This window comes from Littorina saxatilis, linkage group LG12 (assembly GCF_037325665.1).
Source record: "Littorina saxatilis isolate snail1 linkage group LG12, US_GU_Lsax_2.0, whole genome shotgun sequence".
Lineage (NCBI taxonomy): Eukaryota > Metazoa > Mollusca > Gastropoda > Littorinimorpha > Littorinidae > Littorina > Littorina saxatilis.
This window is the reverse complement of record NC_090256.1, coordinates 1,702,496-1,726,338: the sequence shown is the minus strand read 5'-3', so window position 1 is coordinate 1,726,338 and position 23,843 is coordinate 1,702,496. Positions and strand designations below refer to the sequence as shown.

The window sequence follows — 23,843 nt, the reverse complement described above, 5'->3', positions numbered from 1 at the left end:
GGATCAGCACCCTTCAAAATATTTCAGTTCACAACAGTTGTCTACCTCCAATGAACACATTCTCAGCGCTGAAAGACTGTGAAAGGGTTGATGAATCTAGCAATGCATAAAATGGCCAACAAATAAAACTGTTAGTGTGCAAAAATACTCACAAAAGTTGACGAAATATTGTTCGTTTTTTGGGGGTGGAAAACGTGACTGCGTTTTGACGTTCCACGTTCCGTTTCAGTTGACCTTCACCTTTCCAGCGAGAGACCCCCGAAATGATGACGTTTACCACAACTTCAAAACGAAACGTCCCGACGTTTCGTTTATTAAATCTCCCTACTTAGACAAAGGCTTCGTATGATTCACGTTTGTAAAAAACAAAAGTTTCAGTAGATGAGAGAGAGAGAGAGAGAGAGAGAGAGAGAGAGAGAGAGAGAGAGAGAGAGATGTTTATGTTACGAAGGAGAGAGAAAGAGAAAGACCGACCGACAGAGCATGGATAAACCGTTGAGAAAGTTATACCCCCCCCCAACACACACATGCAAACAAAGCCCAAGATTGGTCGATTTTTTAGGCTTAGCCTAATCTTCCAACCTGTCCTTGGAACATAGTTATACAGAGAATAATTGCAAAACGTAAGGTAAACGTAAGCAAAAGACTACACACACACACAAACACACACACACACACGCGCGCGCGCACGCACGCACTCACGCACATACACACACCGTCTCACACGCACGCAAGCACGCACACACACACACACACACACACACACACACACACACACACACAAACACACATACAAACTCACACTCGCTTACACACACACACAAACACACACACCCATATACACACATCCCCCCACACACACATCCCCCAACAAACACACACACATACACACAACCACACATACTGCGCAACCACACACACACACTCACACGCGCGCGCGTGCACTCGCATACCTACACACATGCACATGCTATCATTTCATACCTAAAACAAGAAGAGCAAACGCTCGATCGAGTCACTTTCGCAGTTCTGAATATTATATGAGGCATCAGATGGACAGGAAGAAATTGCTATTCACAACACAATGAGTCACGTTCACATAAAATTTGAGCCCGGTCACTTTTATAGTTTCCGAGAAAAGCCCAACGTTAAGTTGTGTGTTGCCGAACAGAAAAGGCTAGTTATCTCCCTTGTTTTTCTGATAACGTTCGTAAAAGGCTACAGATGTAAATACTTTGATGTAAAGAATAATCCTACAAAGTTTCAATCACATCCGATGAACTTTGTCAAAGATATAAAATGTCTAATTTTTCCTTTGACGCTGACCTGTGACCTTGAAAAAGGTCAAAGGTCAACGAAACCATCGTTAAAGTGTAGAGGTCATTGGAGGTCACGACTAAACAAAATATGAGCCCGATCGCTTTGATAGTTTCCGAGAAAAGTCCAACGTTAAGGTGGTGTCTACGGACGGCCGGCCGGACAGACTAACACTGACCGATTACATAGAGTCACTTTTTCTCAAGTGACTCAATGAACAGTAACTCATCAAAGTATTAAACTAGTAAAAACATCTAAGTATTGGTTGAGTATATAGGCCTACATAAACATATTGGACTAGCAAAGTCATCAAAACCAAAACCAAACAAAAACAAACGAAAAAAAAAATAAGAAAAAAGTTACAACAATGTATCGCTGAACAGGGTCTTCCTTATACAGGCAGCTTAAGTTTCAAGAAGAAGGGGGAGGGGGTCGGGGAATTACGCATTCAGATTAACTACATATGCAATACATTATCCGAGTACACAATGGAAACTAGAAGAGAGAGAGAGAGAGAGAGAGAGAGAGAGAGAGAGAGAGAGAGAGAGAGAGAGAGAGAGAGAGAGAGAGAGAGAGAGAGAGAGAGAGAGAGAGAGAAACATTCTGTGTCAATTAGGCAAAGCCTTTCGTATGATTCACGTTTGTAAAAACAAAAGTTTCAGTAGAAGAGAGAGAGACAAAGAGAGAGAGAGAGAGAGAGAGAGAGAGAGAGAGAGAGAGAGAGAGAGAGAGAGAGAGAGAGAGAGAGAGAGAGAGAGAGAGAGAGAGAGAGAGAGGAGGGGAGGGGGGGTGCTCAGTGTTCCTGGAAGTTCGCATGTTTTCTGGATCTGATCAACTAACAAACGTCTCAAAAATAGATTCATCCACGGGGAACTCTTACGTCATATCGCTCAACGTTCGCCTTTGAACATCATGTGTGTATGCATGTACCCACACAAACACACTTTTTTCTCCAGGATAGGCCAAGAGGTCGTTAGAAAGCACACACACACACAAACACACACACACACACACACACACATACACACACACACACACACACACACACACACACACACACACACTGACACACACACACATATCAGAGATCAACAATGCGCTATCAAGTGACTGAACATTGCTACGAGGGAGGTTATAGGTGTCTGTTGCGGGCACTTTTCTACCTGAGAAGCAGAAGGTAGTATTGATTTTTTTTGGACAGTATAGAGACCACGCCGGGGGAAGTGTTACGGCAGAAAACTCGCTGTGTTGTTACGACAGCATTCTGCAGTCCGGTAGTCAACCAGGTTTCGAGCGCGAAAGTAGTGTTACTTCCAAACTAATAATTACTGTGGCGCGTGAGTGAGGTTGTGTGTGTGTGTGTGTGTATGTGTGTGTGTGTGTGTGTGTGTGTGTGTGTGTGTAAACTGCTATTTTTTGGTGATGGTAGTGTTGCTGCAGCTGCTGCTGTTTTTGATCAACATCGACTCGTCCTCAAGCCTCCTGTCTATAGAGTGTAACTTTTGCCCTAATTGTCTCCTGTCTATAGAGTGTAACTTTTGCCCTAATTGTCTCCTGTCTATAGAGTGTAACTTTTGCCCTAATTGTCTCCTGTCTATAGAGTGTAACTTTTGCCCTAATTGTCTCCTGCCTATAGAGTGTAACTTTTGCCCTAATTGTCTCCTGTCTATAGAGTGTAACTTTTGCCCTAATTGTCTCCTGTCTATAGAGTGTAACTTTTGCCCTAATTGTCTCCTGTCTATAGAGTGTAACTTTTGCCCTAATTGTCTCCTGTCTATAGAGTGTAACTTTTGCCCTAATTGCCTCCTGTCTATAGAGTGTAACTTTTGCCCTAATTGTCTCCTGTCTATAGAGTGTGTAACTTTTGCCCTAATTGCCTCCTGTCTATAGAGTGTAACTTTTGCCCTAATTGTCTCCTGTCTATAGAGAGTGTAACTTTTGCCCTAATTGCCAAGAAAGCATTCTCATGTACACATTTTCAGTATTTATTCACCACTAAATATTTGACATTTTGAAATATAACTCAGTTCAGAATAATAATCTAATAGAATACAAATACATTTGGCCCGGAAAAGAATGAACAACATGCAGCACGGCAACAAGTATGGACAATTAATACAACTGACCAAAGAAATAACCTGCGGGAAAAAAGACACAAGCAAAGAAACAAACATTCACAATCATGCATATCCATGTCCAGGAAATAAACATACATCATGCATATCGATGTCCAGGAAATAAACATACATCATGCATATCCATGTCCAGGAAACAAACATACATCATGCATATCGATGTCCAGGAAATAAACATACATCATGCATATCCATGTCCAGGAAACAAACATACATCATGCATATCCATGTCCAGGAAATAAACATACATCATGCATATCGATGTCCAGGAAATAAACATACATCATGCATATCCATGTCCAGGAAACAAACATACATCATGCATATCGATGTCCAGGAAATAAACATACATCATGCATATCCATGTCCAGGAAACAAACATACATCATGCATATCCATGTCCAGGAAATAAACATACATCATGCATATCCATGTCCAGGAAATAAACATACATCATGCATATCGATGTCCAGGAAACAAACATTCACAATCATGCATATCGATGTCCAGGAAACAAACATACATCATGCATATCCATGTCCAGGAAATAAACATACATCATGCATATCCATGTCCAGGAAACAAACATACATCATGCATATCGATGTCCAGGAAATAAACATACATCATGCATATCGATGTCCAGGAAATAAACATACATCATGCATATCGATGTCCAGGAAATAAACATACATCATGCATATCCATGTCCAGGAAATAAACATACATCATGCATATCCATGTCCAGGAAATAAACATACATCATGCATATCGATGTCCAGGAAACAAACATTCACAATCATGCATATCCATGTCCAGGAAACAAACATACATCATGCATATCCATGTCCAGGAAATAAACATACATCATGCATATCCATGTCCAGGAAACAAACATACATCATGCATATCGATGTCCAGGAAATAAACATACATCATGCATATCGATGTCCAGGAAATAAACATACATCATGCATATCGATGTCCAGGAAATAAACATACATCATGCATATCGATGTCCAGGAAATAAACATACATCATGCATATCGAGGTCCAGGAAACAAACATACATCATGCATATCGATGTCCAGGAAATAAACATACATCATGCATATCGATGTCCAGGAAATAAACATACATCATGCATATCGATGTCCAGGAAATAAACATACATCATGCATATCGATGTCCAGGAAATAAACATACATCATGCATATCGATGTCCAGGAAATAAACATACATCATGCATATCGATGTCCAGGAAATAAACATACATCATGCATATCGATGTCCAGGAAATAAACATACATCATGCATATCGATGTCCAGGAAATAAACATACATCATGCATATCCATGTCCAGGAAATAAACATACATCATGCATATCGATGTCCAGGAAATAAACATACATCATGCATATCCATGTCCAGGAAACAAACATACATCATGCATATCGATGTCCAGGAAATAAACATGTATCATGCATATCGATGTCCAGGAAATAAACATGTATCATGCATATCGATGTCCAGGAAACAAACATACATCATGCATATCGATGTCCAGGAAATAAACATACATCATGCATATCGATGTCCAGGAAATAAACATACATCATGCATATCCATGTCCAGGAAACAAACATACATCATGCATATCGATGTCCAGGAAACAAACATACATCATGCATATCGATGTCCAGGAAATAAACATACATCATGCATATCGATGTCCAGGAAATAAACATACATCATGCATATCGATGTCCAGGAAATAAACATACATCATGCATATCGATGTCCAGGAAATAAACATGTATCATGCATATCGATGTCCAGGAAATAAACATACATCATGCATATCGATGTCCAGGAAATAAACATACATCATGCATATCGATGTCCAGGAAATAAACATGTATCATGCATATCGATGTCCAGGAAATAAACATACATCATGCATATCGATGTCCAGGAAATAAACATGTATCATGCATATCGATGTCCAGGAAATAAACATACATCATGCATATCGATGTCCAGGAAATAAACATACATCATGCATATCGATGTCCAGGAAATAAACATGTATCATGCATATCGATGTCCAGGAAATAAACATGTATCATGCATATCGATGTCCAGGAAATAAACATACATCATGCATATCGATGTCCAGGAAATAAACATGTATCATGCATATCGATGTCCAGGAAATAAACATACATCATGCATATCGATGTCCAGGAAATAAACATACATCATGCATATCGATGTCCAGGAAATAAACATACATCATGCATATCGATGTCCAGGAAATAAACATACATCATGCATATCGATGTCCAGGAAATAAACATACATCATGCATATCGATGTCCAGGAAATAAACATACATCATGCATATCGATGTCCAGGAAATAAACATACATCATGCATATCGATGTCCAGGAAATAAACATACATCATGCATATCGATGTCCAGGAAATAAACATACATCATGCATATCGATGTCCAGGAAACAAACATACATCATGCATATCGATGTCCAGGAAACAAACATACACAATCATGCATATCGATGTCCAGGAAACAAACATACACAATCATGCATATCGATGTCCAGGAAATAAACATGTATCAATGTGATTGAAAAGGAACGATTCAAAAACAGTCATACAAGTTAACTGACAAACAGGATGCGAAACATGAAAAACGCGATCATCCCACGCAATGATATATGAGCAATTCTCTTCTTGTTCTAATCAAGCATTGTGCACCTGCGGAATCCGTAACAAGTTAATCATGCGACGCACCTAAGAAACCTTTGCAAACGCGCATTTCTATCTGTCTGCCTTTCGACAAACATACTTCCGCACAATAGTAAACTGCGATTCTCCGCTGATAGCTCTTTATCTGCTCAACAATGTTGCTACATTTAAAAACTATTTAGAAAAAAGATATAGTCTGGATCGTGTCTTATTTGAAAGATATTCTTCAGTAATTATGGATAGTTTCCTTATTTTTATCAGATAAATTGCCTTCGTTGAATTTTATTTATGACAAATTCTGAAAAAGAAAAAAAGATTTCCACTTTAAAGCAATCCAATCAAGATAATTAGGTAGAAAACGTGTGAAGAGACCTATTTTTCTTAATTATTTTAATTTTTGGAGGATATTACTATGCAAACTGTTTAAAAAAAAGGCTTCACTAAATAATTCACTTAGAATTCAAAGGAGGCAATTTTTATGAGAAAATGAAAGGAAGTGTCCATATTCAATGAAGCATACCTTTTTAATAAGACACGATCCAGACTATATCTTTAAAAAAAATAGTTTTAAAATCTGTGTTCTTTTTTTAAAAAATCTAAAAGTTATAGTAGCCTTTGAAAAGTGAAAGTTTAACGTAAAGATAGTATTGAGCGTTCTGTGGCCAACTGACAAATCACCATTCTTTGCAGTGTCCACTCGATGTCGGATTTTTCTGAGGAAAACTGAATGCCATCCTTTATGATGCTTTGGCGCCAAAGAAATACTTTAGATATATATAAACGTTTGGGAAAACAGTGAAGATGGCATACCGCAGGTGAAGCTTTGGAGACAACAATAGACATTAATATGCCAATAAATGATTTACATGTGCCCTTTGGTAAACTGCAATACAATACAATACAATACAATACAATAACTTTATTAATCTCTAAAAGAGAAATTACATTGCTGAGCGTTTGTGTCCGTAATAATAACATACATAACACATTCAAAATAAACATTTGTGCATGGACCCCTCATTAACCTCTGTGTATGTGTGTGTGTGTATGTGTGTGTGTGTATGTGTGTGTGTGTGTATGTGTGTGTGTGTATGTGTGTGTGTGTATGTGTGTGTGTGTATGTGTGTGTCTGTATATGTGTGTGTGTGTGTGTGTGTATATGTGTGTGTGTGTGTGTATATGTGTGTGTGTGTGTGTGTGTGTGTGTATGTGTGTATGTGTGTGTATGTATATGTGTGTGTGTGTGTGTGTATGCGTTCGTGCGTGCGTGGTGTGTGCGTGTGCGTGGTGTGTAGTGTGATTATGTTCGTGTTCATGTGTAGCTGTGTCTGCTCCTGACACATGCATTCTATGCCTCGCGTGTATTTCACTCCGTCTACATTCATTTGCGCATTTGCGTGTTGCACGTGTCTGTATGGTTTTTTTTTCATTTTTTTTTTCATTTTCATTACTTTATTGTCCAATTGCTGGGAAATTCGGGTCGCTTCCTCCCAGTGGAAAGCTAGCAGCAACGGAGTCGCGCTACCCAGGGGTCTGCGTGTTTAGGTGTATTCAGCCACCTGCACTTATGGCAGAATGACCAAGGTCTTTTACGTGCCATTGTGATGACACGGGGGTGGGACATGGCTTCCGTCTCTGGGTCTGCACATAAAGTTGACCCGTGTCCGTCCCGGCCCGAATTCGAACCTGCGACCTTCCGATCACAAGTCCAGTGCTCTACCAACTGAGCTACCGGGCCCCTTGTACTACTTCTATCGCTGTCTATCCTTCCACTGTTCTGCTCAAGGTACTGATGTCTGTATGTTGTACTACTTCTATCGCTGTCTATCCTTCCACTGTTCTGCTCAAGGTACTGATGTCTGTATGTTGTACTACTTCTATCGCTGTCTATCCTTCCACTGTTCTGCTCAAGGTACTGATGTCTGTATGTTGTACTACTTCTATCGCTGTCTATCCTTCCACTGTTCTGCTCAAGGTACTGATGTCTGAGTCCACAACGTCCAAACCATTGTTTTGCTGACAGTTAGCAATGTATGTTTTGCTCGCAGCCTCCCGTAACACTAACAGAGGTGTTTCTTCGCCGTCGGGTGTGGGCGTTGTGGTGGTCTCGGGCAGTTCTGAGATGTCGGGTACCGTCAGGCGGTCACCCATCTTTCGCCGTACCTTGTCTGGGTGTTTCGCCACGTAGTACTTGAGGAACGCCATCATTGAATTGTATCCGCGCTGTGACAGAAATGGCAAACGTTTCAAGTTGCAAATATTTTATGGAAAGAATGTGGAGGTTTGGGGTAAGTGTGTGTGTGTGTGTGTGGGGGGGGGGGGGGGGGTGGGGGTTGAGGGAGTGGCTGGATGCTTTTTAGGGCAGGGGGTAAAAACAACAATATCAAAAACGTGAGGAACGAAGAAGTTAAGGATGAGCACAGACGAGTAAGCTGAAGACGACGAGAGAAAAGCTTGTTACGGAATTGCAACGAACGAGTCCCTGAACTCATCGTCCGGGCCCCCCCCCCCCCCCCCACCTCTACCGCCACCCCCACCCCCAATTATGATGATCGCACACGAGTCATCAAAAGCAAGTTCAGCAACACTTTCACTTCTTCAACGCCTTTTCGCAATCAATTTCTCCAAGCTTAGATGGCAACAGAGCAATGGAGACTTTGTTCCAAAGATGAGTTAAACCTCCTTACCTGCACAACGAAATCTCTATCCGGCTCCTCCAATACAAAGTCTGTCGTATGGATATGTCCTGTGTTGATCCCAACTGTTCGCTCAAGGTCGCGTTCCTGGCATCATCATCATCATCATCATCATCATCATCATCATCATCATCATCATCATCATCATCATCATCATCATCATCATCGTGCATCATCATCATCATCATCATCATCATCATCATCATCATCATCGTCTTCGTCGTCGTCGTCGTCGTCGTCGTCGTCGTCGTCACCACCATCATCATGTTTTATCACTGATGTCACTGACGGTTCCAACAGTAGATCATATAAACACACCGCAGAAGGCACCATTCAAGGGAGAGATATTTAACGAAAGGGAAACAGTAGATCATATAAACACACCGCAGAAGGCACCATTCAAGGGAGAGATATTTAACGAAAGGGAAACAGTAGATCATATAAACACGCCGCAGAAGGCACCATTCAAGGGAGAGATATTTAACGAAAGGGAAACAGTAGATCATATAAACACACCGCAGAAGGCACCATTCAAGGGAGAGATATTTAACGAAAGGGAAATAGCCTACTCCACTAGCTTTACTTACAGTACAGAACATTTGGTGCGCATCATATTGATTGACGGTCATTGAATCGAGCTAACTGCAAACATAACAGATTCTGAACAAATGGTCTCTCTCTCTCTCTCTCTCTCTCTCTCTCTCTCTCTCTCTCTCTTAGTAATCAAATGTGGAAGCTACGTTGGGTCAAAGGTCACAGAAAATTTGTGTCGTGCAGCGAAGGAAAGAATCGCGATCTTGTTTCCGACTCGGTACTTCTTTGTTTTTCATTAGACCTGTCATTCTGCTTGCTCGGCTTTCTTAGATGTTTGCATGTCTTGTTGCTATTTTCTTTGCTTTTATTATTATTTCTTATTTGCGCTTCGTTTATCGATACAACGTCTTGTGCAGGGGTCAAAATTTGTGTGTCAGGGGTCAATTGGTTTGACTTGAACTTGACGTTCGTGTTTCTCCGAACGTCTGTGTATCGAAACACAAATACTCGCACTCCATGACTTTGTCAGAAGACAAAACATATCGCTTGGTTTCATTTGTTTGTGATGAATGTATGACCTTTCTTGAAGTAGTTTTGTTTTTTGTTTACTTTTGCCAGTTTGCCAGTTCGTTTTTGGAACTTTGCAAAGCAGTGTCGTCTGTCTAGGTCTGGGGAAACGCCAATGAAAAGAGCCGAAGAATCTCCGAGCGTTTCTATTGGGTTTGCTTTTGATTATCCATGTATAACCTGCTACCTGCAACTATGGTAACCGGGGATTTATTGCATGGGGAACATGAGATTTATTTCCCAGGTGTTTGTGAATGAAAACTCGTAAACATGATGACAAAATTACTCCCCTAAAAAGTATGTATAACAAACATCTGTTGGTTATCATCTAAACATGCAGTTGTAATTTGTGCTGCATATTAAGACAATCCGTTGATTTTCTTCCTATGCAGCAGTCATAATTGTTCCAAAACAAGTATCTCACCTCGACATACAGTCTTTTGACGTTAAAGATGAGGCAGCTCTGGAGGGTTCCCAGGAAAGTCATAAAATTCTTGATCTCCTTTCTCTCGTAACCAAGGAAACGGCTTTGGAGGGAAACACCGTTCTCCTCAATGAACCGCACCAGTTCATCGTATCGGATCTAAAATGAACAAAGATTCAAACTTTACGATGTAATTTTTATTTGTTTGGTTCGTTTGTTTGTTTGTTTGCGGTTGCGACTCATCGTATCGGATTTGAAATGACCAGAGATAATTAAATCACACGATGTCAGTTCTGTTTTGTTAGTTTGTTTTTTTGTTGTTTGTTTGTTTGCGGGTATGACTCGTCGTATGGGATCTGAAATGAGCAACGACAATGGACGATGGTATTTGCGGGTGTTCGTGAAAGGGGAGAATTTTCTGTGAACAACAGATGAACTGGCGTAGAAGTTTGAATAGATATAACCATAGGCAGCCCCCCCCCCCCCCTCTTTTGTGTCTGTGAGTGGATGGGTAGATTATTTAGTAATCAAGATGTGAACTGCGATAACAGTGTGTGTAAACAGATATAGACCTTGTCGGGGTGCGCTGTCTGTAACGTTTCCCGACCAGATCTAATCAGTTGATGGTGTCTTCCCCGGGATACCGGATCCAACGCCACTCCAATCAGACTTAATTGGAGACACTAAGTACAAGGATTAAGTCGGAGGCAGTAGACACGGTAAATAAAGCCTCATCTGATTGGTCGGCCCGTCTTACTGATTAGCATTTTCAATCTTGACTGGCTCTCGCTTCATGGCTAGGAGTCTACACTTAGCGATGAAGTTGCGCAGTTCATTTTAATCCGATCGTTTACTTTATCTGTTTTAAAGTTTTTTCTTCTTTTTAGGTGGTACCTTCCCCTTCTTTTTTGTATATCTTTTTTTATTATTTATTTATTTAGTTATCAAAATATTTCTTTATTTATCTATTAATTCAGTAATGTATTTATCTTTTGTTATATTATGCTATCTCACAATAGTGAAAACTTTAAAACAGCGTTTACATATCACTCATCATGCGCGATATGCATCATTTTCAGATTACGATTACTCATACCTCTTCTGATGCCATTTTTGAAAATGGGGGTAATGGTACGTGTTGCAGGTCAGTGCAGAAATGTCACGCTTAATTGTTTGAAGTTTTTGATATGTGATTGTGTGGAGCCTGCTCGGCATTGTGTCATTTTAACATTAAACTCGATCGGATGCTCCAGGAAATATGTTCATGCGAACTGAGAAACTGATGTCATTTTAGCCTACGAAAACCTCATGTAATTACACTATATACACCCATATCGGAAAGACGCGTTACAATAATTCAAATACAAAGAAACACAGCATTACACCAAACGTAAACCAGGGATTAATAACACTTATAAAGTAGGTCCTGTGATAGTAAATGACCGGTCAGATTCCCCATTCAGTTACCCACCCAATGGTTGAAAACGACGTTAAACACCAAATAAAGAAAGAAGGAAAGTTACCCCCCCCCCCCCCCCCCCCCGCGGGTTAGGGGGAAGAATTTACCCGATGCTCCCCAGCATGTCGTAAGAGGCGACTAACGGATTCTATTTCTCCTTTTACCCTTGTTAAGTGTTTCTTGTATAGGATTATAGTCAATGTTTGTAAAGATTTTAGTCAAGCAGTATAAGAAATGTTAAGTCCTTTGTACTGGAAACTTGCATTCTCCCAGTAAGGTAATAATATTATATTGTACTACGTTGCCAGCCCCTGGAGCAATTTTTTGATTAGTGCTTTTGTGAACAAGAAACAATTAACAAGTGGCTCTATCCCATCTCCCCCCTTTCCCCTATCCCATCTCCCCCCCTTTCCCCGTCGCGATATAACCTTCGTGGTTGAAAACGACGTTAAACACCAAATAAATAAAGAAAGAAAGAGTTACCCAACCCTCATTTATAGGATTTTTGTCATGTCATCATATTCAAAACTCTGTATCATAAAGTATGTCCGATTGATTTCTATAATTGTTTTACACTTTTTTCAACACGTTCTGAAATTATCACAGACAAAATATGCTTCAACTCCTGGTTGAGACACAACACTGCTATACTCATTTTAAACATTATATTTTAGCATTTTAGTATTGTTGTTGTTGTTGTTGTAGGTTTGTTTTGTTTTTTCGGCACATATACATGTATGCGAGCAGGAGTTAGCTTAGTGTAAATTATTGTTATGTGCAATTCACAATTTTAGAAAATACTTGCAACTATATATTTTAACGGTAATACTTACAACCAGTGTTTAACGTGTTGTTTGTTATCATACTGTTATTCTTCACATTTCCCGGCATACATTTCGAACTTTGTTGTAATTTCCCGTAAGAAACGATTTAAGTTTTGTCCCTGCTATTTTTATACCTTACTTAATCCCCTCGCTGACCGCTACCTCAGGACTACGTCTGCAGAAGGACATGCTACCAGGAACCTTTTGCAATCACTAGAAAACAAAGCCTCGTGACGTTATTTAAATGCTGACGTCATCGAGCCCTTTTTGACATCATCAATACCCGGCCATTGTCGTCGCGGTCCAATATTTCAAAGGCCTGGGTAACAGTGAAATCTTTGCCGAACAGCACCTCGGCTTGGTCACGAGGAAACTCTTTCTCCTGAAACAAAGCATATCTATTGGCAGTGAAAATGAAGGAAATCTTTGTTTCGTTTTGAAAAGAAATGGGGTCCAAAAAATGTGGAAACGTTTCGTTTATTTGTTTTTATATACACCCCGGACAGTAATATTTTTCGTTGATATAAAGCACAAAGTGATATGACATTACTTTAGTCAACTTTTTATTATTTACAGTGCGATTGATTTCTCCTTAGGATTTGTGCATAAATCTGGTTTTATTTTCACGGAGAAAAGTTCCCGGAAACAGTACTGGGTCAAAGCACTTGTATCTACATAGCAGTACAAATAAGAGCATGACATCGAGGATCTGCAGAGAAAAGGACAAGTACCAAACGAGAGAGAAATTCAAGTGTTATGCCCCCGCATGTTTCCGGGTTTTACCCCGACTTTAGATGAGATACACAAGTGTATGCGTGCTGAGGTGGTACCAGCTATCTGCACTTATGGCAGAATGACCGAGGTCTTTTGTGTGCCACTGTGGTGACACGGGGGTGGGACATGGATCCTGTCTCTGGGTCTGCACATACAGTTGACCTGCGTCTGTCCCGAACGGATTTGAACCCGCGACCTTAGGATTACAAGTCCAGAGTGCTCTACCACCTGAGCTACCAGGGCCCCACAAGTACCGACCCACTGAGTCACTGCAGACATTAAGTGCTAGCTTCGTAATATATTGACGAACATCTTTTCTTTCATTCTATCTCTCGTTGTCAAACGACTTCAAGCATAAAGTGAATAAAAGATGAGCAGGCTCACGTCTTGAAAAGCCGCTTCCAGTTCATGTCTGTCAATGACGTCATTGCGATCAATGTTGTGCTTCTTCAGCACCTGAAACGTACGTCACAAGGGAGATCATTCCTCAAGGCTAGCAAGAGTAATGCCAGGTGTACATTACAACGGTTACTCGTACTCCCCCTTTAAAATTCAATCGAGAACAGCAACACAAGAGACGACATACTATGACCCTTAATCTGGATTTCAAAAGGAAATTCTACTTACATGTAACACGGACCGCTAAAGGAGCCTGCTTTTCTTTCACCAGTGTCCAAGAAAGTATCTCTAATCTAGGATCAATCACTTTGTACATTTCGAAGCAAGGAAGTTTTTTTTTTTTTTTAACTCATACACATACTGTAATTCATACTGTTATTGATAAGCATCTTCTTTGTGGGACTCAGCTAGTGAAAATACATAAAAACCACTTGTTAGATTACACAAACGTGTGCTTTTTGAAGAAAACAACTCTTTTCTGAGTTATACTACATCATCTCTATATAACAGCAAGGCTCGCTTACAATAAAGCTACATCATCTCTATATAACAGCAAGGCTCGCTTACAATAAAGCTACCTTTGCCATTGTGCATAACATTATCACTGGATGTGTACCAGAAACCATCCGTTCAAAATTCACTTTGAGAAATTCACGCCAACTTATGAGATTGAACACTCCTCTTCCTCGGATTGACCTCTTTATCAATCAATCAATCAATATGAGGCTTATATCGCGCGTATTCCGTGGGTACAGTTCTAAGCGCAGGGATTTATTTTTTATTTGTTTAAAATTTTTATTTTATGCAATTTATATCGCGCACATATTCAAGGCGCAGGGATTTATTTATGCCGTGTGAGATGGAATTTTTTTACACAATACATCACGCATTCACATCGGCCAGCAGGTCGCAGCCATTTCGGCGCATATCCTACTTTTCACGGCCTATTATTCCAAGTCACACGGGTATTTTGGTGGACATTTTTATCTATGCCTATAAAATTTTGCCAGGAAAGACCCTTTTGTCAATCGTGGGATCTTTAACGTGCACACCCCAATGTAGTGTACACGAAGGGACCTCGGTTTTTCGTCTCATCCGAAAGATGACATCTTTAAACCCAGTTTCATTAATTCAGGTAGCAGGCTCTGGAACTCTCTTCCGAACTTACTGCGGCAAACAACCAGTACACATGTTTTCAAGAGCAGATATACATCTTATCTCATGAAGTCAAAATAAATCATTTTCCTGAACAGATACCCCTCGTTCACACCCCATACAAACCCGGTACCGACAAGAGTTCTTTCCGGAAATCGTCTTGATTTACACACAATTTACACACAATTTACACACAATTTACACACAATTTACAACCAATAAACTTGCATGTTTCCCCATGCCCATGAATTTTACGTACATTTATAATATGTGTTCTTACATCAGAAGTTGTGAAAGAAACAATTGAAAGTCAAAAGAGACTTTCTTCTGAGATTTGTTAAAATCTCTTAGCAGAGCAAAAGAGAGAGGAAACAAAAAATGTGTCCCTTCACAGACAGCCCTATTGGGGAAATCAGACCCTCCTCGGACAGGACCGAGTTTCACACAGAGAATCTGCCCCGAGGGGAGAGTATCAACAGAGGAAACTAGTCCAGAGGAGGACCATTGTTTTACTACCGTGACCAGACACGTGTTTCGACTCTAATGAGTCTCATCAGTGGTCTGATGGTAGATATGGCGAAAGGTGTCAACCCATGGTATCCAACCAAGAATCAAACCACTCTGTGAGTGGTAGATTCTGTTGGCATGGGAGACTACTCTCATCTGACAATCCCAAGAGGACATCTGTGAAGGGAAACTCTTTGATTTAAGGTCTGTGTGTTTTATGATTTAAGATTTATGTGTTCTTACTTCAGTTTATCTGTGAATACTTAATATTGTTTTCTTTGTCCATTTATTACTTAGCCATTGTAGAGTAGTCCCTCTTTAGGGCGAGGGCCAGATGTAAAAAAGCAAATCGCTGCTTATTCTACTACCCTCGTTAAATAAAGTATTGTCATTGTCATTGTCACCTGATTCTCAAACAACTGCAAAAGAGATCAAAGGTGGCTTTATGCACCAGACCCGTTACAACAGGGTATAACAGGGTCTGCCTGTCACGGCTGTGTGTCCTTGGATGTTTTTTGTTCTTTGCAGTAAGTGTGCGCGCGTTTCAGTGTGTGTGTGTGTGTGTGTGGGGGGGTATGTGTGTGTGTTTGTGTGTGTGTGTGTGTGTGTTTGCGCGCCATGTGCGTGATCGTGTATGTTTTTTCTTTCTTTTTCTTTTGTTCTTTTTTTTTTTAACCGGATAGGGTGGGTGTCCTCCGATTGCTGTCCAATCATTAAGTCGATGAGAGCTAACAATCCCCCCCAGCCCCTCCCTCCCCACACCCATCCCCCCCCCCCCCCCATTGTCATGTTTTGTTTGGTCAGCTAATGTCACTTACCCTTAAGAAGGAGTCGACGGCTTGCACCACCCTGGCGTGCTCTCTCTCCGCCCGCTGCTTCATCTTAGCTTCCTTCTGGCGCTGTCTGTCATCATTCAAAAGAACCATTGTTTCGCAGGGGAGAAAGAAGACATACTACTGTACATGCATGCAAGTACACAAGAGTAATACCAGCATGCTGCGTCACCCACAAATAATAATGATAATTGAAAAAAGCATTTTGAAGAAGAACATAATTATGAAGATGCTAAAGGATTGATATGAATAGCAATTCAACTGACTGACAACATCGAACGCAGAAGAAGAAGAAGAACTGACTGACAATGTTATGAAGAAAACTGTAATGATGTAATGGCGTGATGTAGTGGGAAGTGAGTGACGCAATACCCAGTGACTTGTTAACACACACACACACACACACACACACATACACATACACAACACACACACACACACACACACGCACACACACACACACATAGACACACACACACACATACACACACACACACACACACACACACGGTACACACACACACACACACACACACACACACACACGGTACACACACACGGTACACACACACACACACACACACACGGTACACACACACGGTACACACACACACACACACACACACACACACACACACGGTACACACACACGGTACACACACACACACACACACACACACACACACACACGGTACACACACACGGTACACACACACACACACACACACACACACGGTACACACACACGGTACACACACACACACACACACACACACACACACACACACACACACACACACAGAGTGAAAACAGACGATTTCCCACGTGGAAAAACAACAAGAACAAATCTTTTCTTTGGCAATGAATGAGTTGCGCCCCGTAAAACCAATGAGGCAAATTGGCAATGAATGAGTTGCGCCCCGTAAAACCAATGAGGCAAATTGGCAATGAATGAGTTGCGCCCCGTAAAACCAATGAGGCAAATTGGCAATGAATGAGTTGCGCCCCGTAAAACCAATGAGGCAAATTGGCAATGAATGAGTTGCGCCCCGTAAAACCAATGAGGCAAATTGGCAATGAATGAGTTGCGCCCCGTAAAACCAATGAGGCACAGACACCAGGCATGGTCAAAGGCAGCAGTGATAGGTCAACTGCGATGAGCGATTTTTGAAAGAAATATCAAGTGGACACTGCATAACATGCATATGGCAGCTCATTATTCATTTTGATGCAATGATCTCAGGTCTTCGCTGATCAACGGCGTATGTTTACCCCACAACTTATACACTAAATATAAATAAATTATTAACAAGAAGGGCAAAGCCCATACGACTCACATGCTTGACCTTGACCTTTACATGACCTTGACCTTCAGCTAAACCTAGCAATGACATCATACACTAAGAACTGCTTTACACATTTTTCCTACCAAAATACATTTGACCTTGACCCAAGGTCAAGGTCATCCAAGGTCATGCAACACAAAGCTGTTAATTCAAGACATAGGAAGTACAATGGTGCTTATTGTCTCTTTCTACCATGAGATATGGTCACTTTTAGTGGTTCACTACCTTATTTTGGTCACATTTCATAAGGGTCAAAGTGACCTTGACCTTGATCATATGTGACCAAATGTGTCTCATGATGAAAGCATAACATGTGCCCCATATAATTTTTAAGTTTGAAACAGTTATCTTCCATAGTTCAGGGTCAAGGTCACTTCAAAATATGTATACAATCCAACTTTGAAGAGCTCCTGTGACCTTGACCTTGAAGCAAGGTAAACCAAACTGGTATCAAAAGATGGGGCTTACTTTGCCCTATATATCATATATAGGTGAGGTATTCAATCTCAAAAACTTCAGAGAAAATGGGAAAAATGTGAAAAATAGCTGTTTTTTAGACAACATTTATGGCCCCTGCGACCTTGACCTTGAAGCAAGGTCAAGATACTATGTATGTTTTTGGGGGCCTTGTCATCATACACCATCTTGCCAAATTTGGTACTGATAGACTGAATAGTGTCCAAGAAATATCCAACGTTAAAGTTTTCCGGACGGACGTCCGGACGGACGGACGTCCGGACGGACGGGGGGGACGGACGGACGGACGACTCGGGTGAGTACATAGACTCACTTTTGCTTCGCATGTGAGTCAAAAAACCAAACACCAACAAAACTTATTTCCATAAAATCATCCATTCTGCATTCGTACTACACATACAGGTAGAGTTTTGTTTCTTTCTCGGGTTTCGGTGGGTTGAGACAGCCGACTCTGCGCTCAAGGTTGATTCTCAAAATGTCCTCTTCCGCGTCTGAATACTGAAACACACACACACACACACACACACACACACACACACACACACACACACACACACACACACACACACCATTAATACACTAAAACAGACACGTGGACAAAAGGGTCTTTCCTGGCAAAATTGTATAGGCATAGATAAAAATGTCCACCAAAATACCCGTGTGACTTGGAATAATAGGCCGTGAAAAGTAGGATATGCGCCGAAATGGCTGCGATCTGCTGGCCGATGTGAATGCGTGATGTATTGTGTAAAAAAATTCCATCTCACACGGCATAAATAAATCCCTGCGCCTTGAATATGTGCGCGATATAAATTGCATAACAAAAAACCCCAAAAAATAAATAAATAAATAAATCCCTGCGCTTAGAACTGTACCCACGGAATACGCACGATATAAGCCTCATGTTGATTGATTGATATAAAGCAGGGCCGGACCCAGGGGGGGGGGGGGGGGGGGGGGGGTTCCAGGGGTTCCGGAACCCCACCCCTGGAAAAAGCATGTACCTTGCTTTGAGTGTTTTTTGTTTTTTTTTAATAAATTTTGTGTGTGTCTCTAACAAATTTTATTCGATGTGAAATCCGATGAGAAAAAGGTACCCCCCCCCCCCCCACCTTCGCTGATTTCCCCCCCCCCCCCAAAAAAAAAGGAGGAACCCCTCCCCTTACAACTCATTTGGTCCGGCCCTGTAAAGTGATCAACTTGCATATATATACATGATACTGTAAAGGCCTCGTTAAAACAGCTCGCCTCACTGTCTCGGATCTGGCCAGGCTTTTATACTTGACATAATTATACGCGTGCTGTGGTGAGTTTTTGATGGATAAATTCAAGTTGCACGAGGTCATCCATTTGGACATGGCGGAGTGCAGAGTTGACTCCGAGAGACTCACCAGAAGCATACCCAGAGTGTTGTCGTTGTAGTCCCCGAAGCGATTGTTTCGCTCCATGATGAGGGGAATGTCTCGCAGAGGTTGTAGACGCCGCATGAACGAGTCCTCTGGTTTCATGGACAGGTACCAGCCTGAACAAAACGGTTTGCTTTGTATTACTTGTGATCAAGCACATCACAGTCAGACTGAGAGACCTATGGGTCGGCGGACGGACAGACCGCGCTGGACAGACAGCGTGACAGACACACAACACATACACACGCGAACTTATTCATCGAGGCACACAAACGCACGCGCATACACTTTAGCTCGCACACAAAACGCCAAGCACACACACGCTGGAGTTCATACGCATACATGCTTGTGTGCTCATACACACACACGGACAGACACACACAGACACCGCGCGCGCGCGCACACACACACACAAACACGCACACACACGCGCGCGCGCGCTCTTCAACTCTCTCACCCAGTCCAGGACCCAAACAACCAACGCATCACTCATCAATCAAACAACCAACCAACTAACCAATCGATCACTCGATCACTCATTCAATCAATCACTCAATTGATCGATCGATCAATCAATCAACCAATCAATCAATCAACTAACCAACCAATCAATCACTCAATCACTCAATCACTCAATCAATCAATCAATCTAAATAACACACCGTCAAAGCAATGGATGGGGTAGTTGCACAAAACTCCTCCATCTACGTACACGTCCTCCGTTCCGTGGTGTTTGTATTTCATGGCCGAAAACAACCCTGTTGAGAAAAAAACAAGTCGCGTGAAGCGATACAAAAACATTTAGTCAAGCTGTCGGCATCAAAGTAATAAGATTAACACTAACAAAACAGACGTTGCCGAGACTATATTAAGATAGTCTAGGCTAACCACACCTAAAGACCGAGACGGGTCACGCTCGTCTCCGCGTAGCGTGCGAACGCAGTACTTACTTAACCTATTTTCTGTAATTCTGAGCACATTTTTAGAGTAATCATGACATATGTATTTATTTTTGAATTGAGGAGAAATTGAGGAATACGATTCAATCATATTAAAATCTATTAGTGAAAACTCGATTTTAATAACAACTTTAATGAGCACACTAATTAACTAATGTTTACGCTGCCAGGCTGACATTCAATCCCATAGTCCGGACTTCATCGAAGATTGATTGACCAAAATTTCAATCATTTTGATTGAAAATTGAGGGCGTGACAGTGCTGCCTCAACTTTCACAAAAAGTCGGATATGACGTCATCAAAGAGATTTATCGAAAAAATGAACAAACTATCTGGGGATATCATACCCAGGAAGTGTCATGTGAAATTCCATGAAGATCGGACCAGTATAGTTTTCTCTGCATCGCTCTACACACACGCACGCACACACGCCGCGCACACACGCCGCGCACACACGCCGCGCATACACACATGCACCCCCACCCTCGTCTCGATTCCCCGTCTATGTTAAATCTGTCAAAACTTGACTAAATGTTAAAACACCCTAAAGAAGAAATCCTTTGAAGTTATGAGAGTAAAATCAGAAGATAAGCAACATTCTCTGTGTTAGAGAGACGGGAATAATCCCTTACACGTAACAAGAAGATTAGGGACATCCAGATTCAACCTTCGTCAGACGAACATTCGTCGGTGGTGGGGATTTCCTCTCTATTTTTAACTTTGTGCCTCAATGCGCATGCGCTTGGTTTTTCGCGCCCACCACTGCTTGCCGAAGATCGGGATCTGCGTGGTGAAAAAGGCGTGTTTGACGAACCTCAATCAGCAATCTTCGTGAGTACTTTTAGTCCTTTTCCATAAGGTTGAAAATATGTTTTATGTGCGCAGTGTTAAAGTTTAATATCTTTACGACGCTTCTGTGGACTGTGCATCTGTAAACTGTTCATTTTGGAGGCATAGTGCATGAACACGGATACCCACACAAAACTCAGAACTTGAGTCGACGGGCGACATATCCTGCCAATTATCTCCCTTGATCTCTCTTGCACAAGACACTTGTTTCCACTAGGCCTATTTGTTTTAGAGTTGGGAGATTTTACAGAAATGAATCTAAAAATCGATTTTTTTTTTCAGTGTTGCTTGTGTACCCAGCATATTCAGATGTCTGGAATATTCCGATAAAAAAGACTCGTCTATATAACACTACTCGTCATCTCTGTTTCGAAAAACAGACGAACGCGCACGAAGAACTTCGCGTAGATCTGGACCGACATTGGAAAGTGGTGACCGTGACGGGTGTGACGTCACCACTTCAACAAACTCGCGAAGATCGGAACTCACGAACTTTTGACGAAGGCAAATCTGGATGTCTCTAATATAACTAATATTTTTCGTGTTAAAAAAAAGAATAGAGATCATTACAAATGATCAGAAGAGAAACACAGAAGCGAATCGTAATTTTCGGTGAAAGAAAAAAAAAAAAAAGAAATCCTACTGTTGGTGAAAGAAAAGAGAATTGTTTGAACGGGAAGGAGTGTGTCAACATTGTCTTCCCTGCCAAAGGTAATGTAGCTTTACCTGGGATGGCCATGGACATTCGCAAAGCAGTTCTGATGGGCATGTCTGGGGTGGTCTTGGGGTGACAGTACTCGGTGGTCATGTGGTTCAGGTTGGTCACTATGATGCATAGCTTCTTGCCATACTTCTGGTATAACTGCAGCCAACACAAGTCAAACAGGTCGCGTGAAGCGATATAAAAACATTTAGTCAAGCTGTCAGCATCAAAGTAACATATTAACACCAAAAATCAGTCATCGCCGAGACTACGAGACTATTTTAAGATAGTCTCGACTAACCACACCAAAAGACCCAGACGGGTCACGCTCGTCTCCGCGTAGTAAGCCTCCCGTAAACCATCACAGAGTTCCCCGAGCGTCTACATATAGTACAAGCATTAGGGGCGGATCAGTTCATTTTATGGGGGGGGGGGGGGGGGGGTTCCAAAAGTATATTGTGAAGATATGGGTGTGAAGGCGCAAAGCGCCTACCTTGCTAGGAGGGTCCGGGGGCATGCCCCCCCCCGGAAAATTTTGAAAAAAAGGATGCAAAATGGTGCAATCTGGTGCATTCTGAGGATGATCATTACCAGTTTCAGGCAGCAGATTTTGTCACTGATTAATACCCCAAAAATTGAAACTCAACCCAAAAAAACACAATTTTTTTTGTTTTTTTGTTTTTGTGGCTGGGGGGGGGGGGGGGTTCCGGAAACCCCAGAACCCCCCCCCCCCCCCCTCGTCCGCCCCTGAGCATACTTCCATTTGAACGCTCACCGAACGGGAACATCCTGGCTGCTTTCTGTCGAGCGTGAGAAATTTTCAAAGAATTTATTTTCGTGGACTTGGTCCTCAACAACAATGGCGCCTCGTTTTGGTGCTGGACGGCTGTTATGAATACCGGAATTCACGCCCGGACAGTAAGCCTCCCGTAAACCATCACAGATACTGTCAGGCTTTTACACACAGTACAAACACCCTTCCATTTGAACGCTCACCAAACGGGAACATCCTAGGTGCCCTACGTAAAGAGCGATCAATTTTTAAAGAATTAATTTTGCAGATTGTCTCGAACACTTTTTGGACCCATCCTGAACTCAGGTCAAACATGAGTTAGTTCCCTTCGGGTCTCATTCTATCGATGTAAACTGGCGATAGCCGTGTATCGATGATTATCAAAATGTTTTTGGACCGTGGTGCGTTTTTGCGCTAGACCTAACTTTTAAAATCTAAACTAATAAATTGACAGCTTGTTACACAAACATTCTTTAATCATAAAAGAATTCTTTTTTCATCAAGACAAGATCAGTACAATTCGAAGTTGTGAAAGTTTGAAAAAAGAAAAGCCCGGAAGCAGGGTCACGCAAGGGTCGAAGCAGACGACGGTTTATCAGTGCATATCGCCGTTCCTCTCAACAGTCAAAAGCCATCGCTAGAGTTCTTGTGAACCACAGCCGTTTGTTTTGTGCATAAAAACGTGCTATCTCTCTCTCTATATATATATATACGACTTGTGTGTGTGTGTGTGTGTGTGTGTGTGTGTGTGTGTGTGTGTGTGTGTGTGTGTGTGTGTGTGTGTGTGTGTGTCCGCGATGCACGGCCAAAGTTCTCGATGGATCTCTTTCAAATTTGGTGGCCATATTCAGGTATTCCCCGGACACAACCTGGTCGATGAGATATTTCAACACGTGCTCTCAGCGCGCAGCGCT

General features: G+C 41.6%; 1 protein-coding gene across 1 annotated transcript in view; it reads right to left on the bottom strand.

Annotated features, from left to right (window-relative positions):
• Window positions 1-3,288: 3,288 nt before the first annotated feature.
• Window positions 3,289-23,843, bottom strand: part of LOC138981801 (uncharacterized) — a 28,486-nt gene continuing 7,931 nt past the window's right edge. The window contains exons 4-13 of the mRNA XM_070354880.1: window positions 22,160-22,353; window positions 20,288-20,383; window positions 19,611-19,741; window positions 18,620-18,717; window positions 16,382-16,466; window positions 13,887-13,958; window positions 13,012-13,110; window positions 10,446-10,604; window positions 8,912-9,007; window positions 3,289-8,447 (exon numbers count right to left, since the gene is read on the bottom strand). Of these exons, the coding sequence (XP_070210981.1) occupies window positions 8,175-8,447; window positions 8,912-9,007; window positions 10,446-10,604; window positions 13,012-13,110; window positions 13,887-13,958; window positions 16,382-16,466; window positions 18,620-18,717; window positions 19,611-19,741; window positions 20,288-20,383; window positions 22,160-22,353 (1,303 nt within the window). The 3' untranslated portion in view covers window positions 3,289-8,174. The remainder of the gene's footprint in view (window positions 8,448-8,911; window positions 9,008-10,445; window positions 10,605-13,011; window positions 13,111-13,886; window positions 13,959-16,381; window positions 16,467-18,619; window positions 18,718-19,610; window positions 19,742-20,287; window positions 20,384-22,159; window positions 22,354-23,843) is intronic.